This window comes from Procambarus clarkii, chromosome 39 (genome assembly GCF_040958095.1).
Source record: "Procambarus clarkii isolate CNS0578487 chromosome 39, FALCON_Pclarkii_2.0, whole genome shotgun sequence".
Taxonomy (NCBI): domain Eukaryota; kingdom Metazoa; phylum Arthropoda; class Malacostraca; order Decapoda; family Cambaridae; genus Procambarus; species Procambarus clarkii.
Genome location: NC_091188.1, coordinates 2,955,596 through 2,964,904, shown reverse-complemented (window position 1 = coordinate 2,964,904; position 9,309 = coordinate 2,955,596). Strand labels below are relative to the sequence as shown.

General features: G+C 39.6%; 3 protein-coding genes across 3 annotated transcripts; all 3 read right to left on the bottom strand.

The window, feature by feature from the left end:
* Positions 1–1,275, bottom strand: LOC123760546 (adult-specific rigid cuticular protein 15.7-like). The gene is made up of 3 exons (XM_045746236.2): positions 1,264–1,275; positions 360–428; positions 1–228 (listed from the first exon to the last, which is right to left on the bottom strand). The coding sequence occupies exons 1-3, from the start codon at positions 1,273–1,275 to the stop codon at positions 1–3; spliced, it is 309 nt and encodes a 102-aa protein (XP_045602192.2).
* Positions 1,276–4,227: 2,952 nt separating this feature from the next.
* LOC123760509 (adult-specific rigid cuticular protein 15.7-like) lies at positions 4,228–5,031 on the bottom strand. The gene is made up of 3 exons (XM_045746198.2): positions 5,017–5,031; positions 4,571–4,639; positions 4,228–4,455 (listed from the first exon to the last, which is right to left on the bottom strand). Exons 1-3 carry the CDS (start codon positions 5,026–5,028, stop codon positions 4,228–4,230), a joined length of 309 nt encoding a protein of 102 aa, XP_045602154.1. The 5' UTR covers positions 5,029–5,031.
* Positions 5,032–8,313: 3,282 nt separating this feature from the next.
* On the bottom strand, positions 8,314–8,823 carry LOC123760547 (adult-specific rigid cuticular protein 15.7-like). Its single transcript, XM_045746237.2, has 2 exons — positions 8,749–8,823; positions 8,314–8,621 (listed from the first exon to the last, which is right to left on the bottom strand). The coding sequence occupies exons 1-2, from the start codon at positions 8,806–8,808 to the stop codon at positions 8,394–8,396; spliced, it is 288 nt and encodes a 95-aa protein (XP_045602193.2). The 5' UTR covers positions 8,809–8,823; the 3' UTR covers positions 8,314–8,393.
* Positions 8,824–9,309: the final 486 nt, after the last annotated feature.

The following is a 9,309-nucleotide window of genomic DNA, read 5'->3' as shown; positions in this document are numbered from 1 at the left end:
TTAGTAGCCATAAGAGGGAGCATAGCTGGGATGTTTGGCGGTGCCCTGGAAGCTCACGGTAGCATGATATCCGCTACCGTCGGCCCAGTAATCAACCCTCTGGACGCGACCGTCAGGTAAGTTGACCCAGTAGGAGCCCTTGGCGTTGCCATTGTTGCCGCTCTCTTGCTGGCCGAAGTTGGTGGCTCCAGAGTTGATCCCGTAGTTGAAATCGTAGGGCAAAGGCGCCTGTGGACACATTATCAAAGTAGCATCATTATTGCCATTTCACATAGTATTTTATAATATATAATTGTAAAGCAATTGTATAGTATTTTGTGAATTAAAGTTAAGAAATCGTGAAACACGTGATGACGTACATAGGATGGTTGCTGGTATCCACCTGGGAGAGCCACACCAGCGGCCACCAGCATGCACATTAATACCACCTGTGGATATACAAAATATTAGCTGTTGTGGGTTGTTACAGTGTTTTCCTCGTCTAATTTTGATCCGTTTTTGGACTGTCACGAGCGGTTATGACATTTGAACGCATTGCCACTTTAATGATTATTGGTAGATAGTAATTATAGTAATTTTTTTTTTACTTTCCAAGGAAGTAAAGTAAATTTTACTCCTATAAAGAAGTAAAATGATTTACCTCTAAATTATAGACGCAAACACAAACTCCAAACAGTACTCAAAGTGTAAGTAATAACGGTGAGAGGAACTTTTGTAAGTGTCTGGGAGTGGGACTCTGCTACCACTGTATATATATCTATACTTGCACGCTAATAGACTCCGAAAACATTTTGGCCTGTAACTCACTATATCTTGTGCTGTCTAATATATAGTCATACTGGCTTAAACGTTTAGCAGTTGTAGCGTCATTATAAGTGTCGTTGAGAGGTTGTGGTGTCTTGAGTGTAAACGAGAAAGATATTATTGTCAGGGCTTCATGTGAGAAATAATGGGGTAGTCCCTTGTAAAACTTGAATTTACACAATTTTAATATTTTAGAGGTTAAGGTTGTCCGTTGTGATGAAAGACAATGTCTTTGACTACAAACTACATTTTACAGGCCGCAGAGTTGCATTAAATTTTTTTTTCAATTTTGGGGAAAGTTTTATGTAGCTCTAAATTATTTGATCTAGAGTCGTCACGGGGTCATGTGATAAAAGAGCGTTTACAAAGACTTGAACTGCTTTTGACCATGAGAAGTTTGGAATATATCTATGACTGACTACTCAATTTCATCCTGAATTCAAGCTAAATAATACATACAGAAGTGAACATGTTTGATAGTGTGGTGATGAGGCGGTGATCAGACACTGACTCCTCCCTGGTCTCCAGCCTGGCTTTATACCTCGAGTCACCAGCCTCACCATCCCGCCGCCACACTCACCCAAGGTTGCCCATGACTTGGTAAGTTTCCTCACCCGTCGAGAAGTAGGAGTCGCAAGTCATGCAGCTATCTGTGACATATCTTGGGCGCTCACAAAATAAAGCAACGTCTCTGTAGATTTGATCTCATTCCATAATTGTTGTTCGTCTTCTAAACACTTTTCGTATTTACCTTTCCAGTTCGATTAACATTGCTGATGTTTTAATTAAAACTTTTAATAAGTATTTGGCTTATGTTATTGGTAAGGAGAGCTGCGTCCTTGTTAAAGCTTAGTGAGGGAAGAGCCTAGGGTCGTTGTAGGATGCTGTTCATTATATACGGTTATGATGTCAACAATATTCCAGTAGTAATAATTCGTTCTCATGCTGGTTATCATAATGAACACTGGGACCCAGCTCCTGAGCTCACTATGAGCATCTGTAACCCTTTCATCCCCTCCCACAGGATCGGTGCTTGGTGCTTAATTAATGAAATAAACACAAAAATATATATTGAACGAAGCAAGATTGCTAACACTTTAAAAACAGCAACATTTCTCTCTACTTAACATTGTATTTGATTGTGCTTTATAATTATTTAGTATTATAATGAAGAGTGCCTTCATAATGGAATGTTAATACCATTAAGCTCTATCTTCAATGAGCTGATTCATACATTAATTTCTGGCTTAAATACAGTAAATCTTATTCGACAAACACTGATTGCCTCAGCTCGGTAATTCAGCACAAACAGCTTTTTAACATTTTGGTATTGTGCCATAACTCTCTGTCTCATTAAATAGGTTACGTTGACTTAAAATCACATTTTTTGCCCCAGAGCCATCACTCACTGGAAGAGTGATGTTCTTCACTCGTCCTGTGAGTGGCCGGATTTCCAGTAAACATGTATTGTGGTACCGGACGGCGCCTTTCAAACTCGTGGTAAGTCTGGTAGAATTTCTGGTTAAAAAACTTTGAACTCATCATGGTTCAGTCGGTAGCGCGTGTGTCTAGGGGAGTTTAGGGAAGCGAGTTCGATCCCATTAATTGTTTCAATATTGTCTCATTGGTACATAACTTTATTGAGCTTCACGAAAACCCTGTTTCCATAATTTTTATTTCTAGTTTCACTGTCTTGTTCGTCAGAGAATGTAATAGTGTTAAATTATAGTGTAGGCAAGGCAGGGATGTATGGATTTTAGTACTTTTCGGTTTTCACAAATATTTGTTCAAAGCTCACCTCATAAACATATTTCACCAACATTCTTGAAATACAAATGATTTAAAATACGTTACATTGAGACTTGAAGTAGGCTCGGAACTACATGATGCTTCAGCTTCTATGCTCTGCCTTTAGGTATGATTGGTTTCTGCTCAAGATAGTAGTAACATAGGAAGCATTTGTATATTTTCCCTGACACGATTACCAAACTCTTATTATCATAAGAAATTTCCTATTCCAAAGACAACAATTTATGAGGTAACCACAGTAGTCACATAGAGGCTTTCATAACCAAAATGTTTAGGCTGCAGCGGAACCTTGAAGACACAAAAATGTCATAGTAATGAGGATGTTATATTTTTATACAAGTATGTAATAAAAAATAAAATGAAGGCACTTATATTTCAATTCAAGATGAGCTCTGTTTGTGACTATGAGTGAAGCCATATCCCACGAATTTCAGAATCTAAAGTACTCAGGGAACAGGATGAGTCGGCCATAGTAGTGAAGATGTCACATTGACTAAGTTCGTGTATAATGAAAATGTGATCCTTGTTCATCGCCTGAACAACGCTGGGCACCTTAGATGAATAATAGTAAATCACAATTACATTCGTATTATTATTTTACATAAATTACTTACCTTTTTTCCTTTTATCAGTGAAAGTGGAAAAATTCTGAGGACAGAAATCCATTTTGCCAAATTTAATGGAAAAAGTTTTCATTCCTCTGACTATCGTTCAGATTTTTTGTTTACCCTCTGTTATAGTAGTCCTCAGGGAGAAAATCAGATCAGGGTAATGGATTGAAAACCATTACGTAATTAGTGCTATCATCAACTTTCAATCCATGATTAGGTTAAGATTAGTTTAGGTTCGGCTAAATTTCATTATGTTTGTAATAAAGTGTAATAAACCGACAACCAGAGCGTAACTCCATAGTCTCCTGAGACTGATGGATGCCTACTATAATAGTATACAAAATGTGAAAAATAGAATAAGAAAACTATTTATGTGTACCCTTGAATTTCGTTTACAGAAAAAAACAAATTCTTTATTCCATTTCAAAGAAAGCGCGTCAGCATATTTTTCATATATTAAACCAACGATTTTCAATGAAATAAAGTTATAACATGAGAATATTCACTGTCAGGACAAATATTCACTTGCCAGTTTACGAGTTAGACGATTATTGGAACCGTAATATGCTTCCAGACCATCACAAATATCTAGATAACTATCTAGGTGTTTTGAGGAGGGTGGGGGTTAATCTCTTGCGGTAATAAATTTGCTCTGAGAACGGGCTGCATAGCAACACCCTGACTCACCTATTACGGTGCATTAGGAACTGAGAGAGTAAGTAAACAAGGATATAAAATTAATGTTTGCTTATTGTAGTTATTTATTTAATGTACATTTATATTCATATTAACAATTTATAAATTAATTAGTTGTATTGTGTTATATTAATAAAACATCACTATAAAACATATAAAAGTGAACAAAATGCAAGAAACAAGATGTTTATAAATTATATTATCAAATTAGTAGTTGCTTACTAAATAAACTTATATCTAATTAACAAGTGAAACGAAGCAGTAGATGCTGGACAGAATTTATCAGTTAAGGAGTAACGACCAGAAGTTAGTAGCCATAAGAGGGAGCATAGCTGGGATGTTTGGCGGTGCCCTGGAAGCTCACGGTAGCATGATATCCGCTACCGTCGGCCCAGTAATCAACCCTCTGGACGCGACCGTCAGGTAAGTTGACCCAGTAGGAGCCCTTGGCGTTGCCATTGTTGCCGCTCTCTTGCTGGCCGAAGTTGGTGGCTCCAGAGTTGATCCCGTAGTTGAAATCGTAGGGCAGAGGCGCCTGTGGACACGTCATCAAAGTAACATTTTTAATGCCATCTTCACACAATAATTTATTATATATAATGATGGTATTATGTTAAAGTTAGAAAATCGTGAAACACGTGATGACGTACATAAGATGCTTGCTGGTATCCACCTGGGAGAGCCACACCAGCGGCCACCAGCATGCACATCAACACCACCTGTGGGAACACAAGACATTAACTGTAGTTAATTATGTATTATTTAATTGATTTCTTCGTCGAAGTTCTTTATTGTTTTAGACTGTCATCGAACGATTCATGGGCACCTTGCCACTTTAATGACATTTTTGTAGGTAACATATATTTAACGACTACAATCTTTCAAGTGATTGTTAATTTTGAAATGGAGATTGTCAATAATCCATTTTGTCTGCTAGTATTTTGCGGCAATCTACTTTATTTGTTCTTGGATCGTCACAAGTGTCATGTAATAGATAAATATTTCTAATACTTGAACTGAAATTGATCATGAAAAGTTTGTAATATAATTATGATTAAACATCCAATTTCATCCTGCATTAAATCTGAATACATACAGAAGTAAACATGTTTGGTAGTGTGGTGATGGGGTGGTGAGCAGACACTGACTCTTCCCTGGTCTCCAGCCTGACTTTATACCTCCAGCCGGACCCCGAGTCACCAGCCTCACCATCCCCCCGCCACACTCACCCAAGGTCGCCCATGACTTGGTGATTTTCCTCTCCCTGAGAGACGTCGTCAATGCGCGCGTGCGTGTCTATCTCTCTCTCTCACACACACACATACACACACACACACACACACACACACACACACACACACACACACACACACACACACACACACACACACACACACACACACACACACACACACACACACACACACACACACACACACACACACACACACACACACACACACACACACACACACACACACACACACACACTGGCTAACATCAGAACAGCGTTCAGGAACCTGTGTAAGGAATCATTCAGAATCTTGTACACCACATATGTAAGACCAATCCTGGAGTATGCGGCCCCAGCATGGAGCCCGTACCTTGTCAAGCACAAGACGAAGCTGAAAAAAGTCCAAAGGTATGCCACTAGACTAGTCCCAGAACTAAGAGTTATGAGTTACGAGGAAAGGCTGCGGGAAATGCACCTTACGACACTGGAAGACAGAAGAGTAAGGGGAGACATGATCACAACCTACAAAATCCTCAGGGGAATCGACCAGGTAAACAAGGATAAACTATTCAACACTGGTGGTACGTAAACAAGGGGACACAGGTGGAAACTGAGTACCCACATGAGCCACAGGGACGTTAGAAGGAACTCTTTCAGTGTCAGAATAGTTAACGGATGGAATGCATTAGGCAGTGATGTGGTGGAGGCTGACTCCATACACAGTTTCAAATGTAGATATGATAGAGCCCAGTAGGCTCAGGAATCTGTACACCAGTTGATTGACAGTTGAGAGGCGGGACCAAAGAGCCAAAGCTCAAACCCCGCAAGCACAAATAGGTGAGTACAAATAGGTGAGTACACACACACACACACACACACACACACACACACACACACACACACACACATAGGATAAAAAAAAATAAAAAAATCAGGATATGATTAGGAACGTATAAAATACTCAGGGAAATTGACAAAGTGGAAATAGATTAAATGTTTACACGAAATAGTAACAGAACGAGGGGACATGGTTGGAAGCTGAAAACTTACGTGAGTCACAGGGATGTTAGGAAGTTTTCTTTTAGCGTGAGAGCAGTGGGAAAATGAAATGCACTTAAGGAGCAAGTTGTGGAAGCAAACTCTATTCATAATTTTAAAACTAGGTACGATAGGGAAATAGGACCGGAGCCATTGCTGTAAACAACCGATGGCTAGAAAGGCGGTATCCAAGAGTCAATGCTTGATCCTGCAGGCACAAATAGGTGAGTATACACACACACACCTGGGGAGCTGGTAGCTGAGTGGACAGCGCGTGGGACTCGTAATCCCGTAGCCTAGGTTCGATTCCCGGCGCCGGCGAGGAACAATGGGCAGAGTTTCCTTCACCCTGATGCACCTGTTACCTAGCAGTAAATAGGTACCTGGTAGTTAGACAGCTGTTACGGGCTGCTTCCTGGTGTGTGTGTGTGTGTGGGAGGTTGGTGAATAGTTAGTAGTTAGTAACAGTTGATTGATTGACAGTTGAGAGGCGGGCCGAAAGAGCAGAGTTCATCCCCCGCAAGCACAACTAGGTGAATACACACACACACACACACACACCATCCTCCAAAAAATAGATAACCTATAGCTACTGTGGATGGAATGTACAATTCCTGTATTGTACGGCAAAGAATGTCAACGTTTTGTACTATTTGAATACTTTAAAGAGCAAATCAAACTAAACCAGTCACAAGCGTGAATAAGTAATCCCATGCCATATACATGCCATTTTAAGTCTTAATTTAGTACAAATATGTACTGTACTAGACCAAGGAAAGTTTAGGTTTGGTTGTTGTCTTCTTTCTCGGGCTCTACAAAATGAATAGTACATAAAGTGGACATTTTTGTGCAAAAGTTAGCATTGTGTACTTCTTTCTATAGTAATAATGGGGGACTATAATTTTTAGATGACATGTTGGCCTACACGTACAGGTTAAAAATACATCCTCTTCCAATTCATGCCTCTCAGCCGGCTTAAGGTACTGGCAAGTCAGGCAACTGTCGAGCTAGGGGGCGCCACGAGCTAGGGGGCGCTACTTGCTAGGGGGCGCCACTTGCTAGGGGGCGCCATTTCCTAGGGGGCTCCACGAGCTAGGGGGCGCCACGTCATATGTTAGGAATCTTCCAAATCCAAAGATGAAAAGTAATAGATTTAATGAAATAAAAACCCAACATGCTAAAATTCCTTGAGTGGTGTAAAATCTTTGATAATCTGATTCCTTGGTATGGTGGTTTGATTCTCTTGATTAACAGTTTGATTCCTGATTCTTTCTGTCATGGACACTAAAAGGGCACCAAAGTTAAACTTCCCCTGGGAAAAGGTTAGCTTCAAAAACAGACCCGGACCTCAAATACACAGGTAATATTATTACTCTCGCCCAGTAAACTCCCACAAGATCAGCTGGGCCAGGATTCCTCAAGCATTTACTCAACCATTTACGAAACCTGTATATCTTTCAACAATCACAAAAGGTTTGTTTACAGTTATCACTTAATAATACGAGCTTCGAATCTTCACAAACCAAAGTTATTATTCTTATCAACAATCTCACAGTGCTTCGGAGCTCTTAATGGCTTAACAAGTGTAAACAAAGCCACCATGATTGAGGAAAGATGTACAGGTTTCGCAAAAGGATGCGTAAATGCTTGATGAATCCTGGCTCTGACAGAAGAGCACACTGCCATCGCTTCATAAAATACTGAGTAGCACAGCAGAGTTCCTTTCCTGTCTGTCGCCCATCATCTCTAGACAGAAGAATGTGGCGTGTAGTGCTTTGTTATCGCCGTCAACATTACCCCCCCTGACTGACTATACTGGACACCTCGCACAATACATTAGCAACTCTACGAGGAAATTAGTTCACTGACGTTGAGACTTAGTACCCAGGACTTTTCACTTAGTACATTAGGAAATCAGTGTGTGAATAGAGATTGAAAATAGATGATTATATTTATTGAGTTTATTTATTGGACTTTAACATTCTTTCTAGATGCAAAAATGTCGTTGAACTTCATGTAATACATTACATACTCTATACATATATAATGTTTGTATAGTTACAACAAAATAATATTCTGACAAATTATTTACACCAACTAATAGTTGCCTACTATTGAAACTCAGGAACAGACCCATTTAACAAGTGAAACAGAGCATATGCAAGACAGAGGTTATCAGTTAATGTGTTGCTGGACAGTCGTTAGTAGCCATAAGAGGGAGCATAGCTGGGATGTTTGGCGGTGCCCTGGAAGCTCACGGTAGCATGATATCCGCTACCGTCGGCCCAGTAATCAACCCTCTGGACGCGACCGTCAGGTAAGTTGACCCAGTAGGAGCCCTTGGCGTTGCCATTGTTGCCACTCTCTTGCTGGCCGAAGTTGGTGGCTCCAGAGTTGATCCCGTAGTTAAAATCGTAGGGCAGAGGCGCCTGTGGACACATCAAAGTGACATCATTATTATGTTTCATATAGTGTTTTATTATATATAATAATCAAGCTCTTGAATAGTATTTGGTGAATTAAAGTTAGAAAATCGTGAAACACATGATGACGCACATAGGATGGTTGCTGGTATCCACCTGGGAGAGCCACACCAGCGGCCACCAGCATGCACATTAACACCACCTGTGGGAACACAAGACATAACTGTTGTGTATTTTGCATTGCATTGCTGTATATTTTTACTATATTTTTAGACTGTCATGGAACAATTGAGACACTTAGACGCCTTGCCGCTTTCTGGTAAGCAATAGACTTTTCTTGATTGTTGTCTTTAATTTTTTAATTTTCAACTAAAGAGGCAAAACTAAATTAACAATGACCTCAAAATCTTACTAATCAAATACATTGAAAGAGGGGGAGGAACCTTTGAAATGTCACTTAACATTCAGAATTCTGTGTTAAGAAATATTGCCTAAAATGCGTTTGAAAATAATTTTTGTGGTGGCGTTTTCCTCAATGATCGCTATATCTATAATTGCACGTTAACAGAATAGTGTAATTTGTAGTATTATTACTGAATTCGTTCTGAAGTTAAATTATCTATCTAGTGAATGAGATTGAATTTTATATTTTAGAGCTAAAGGCTGTTCGTTAATCTAAAAGAAAAATGTATTT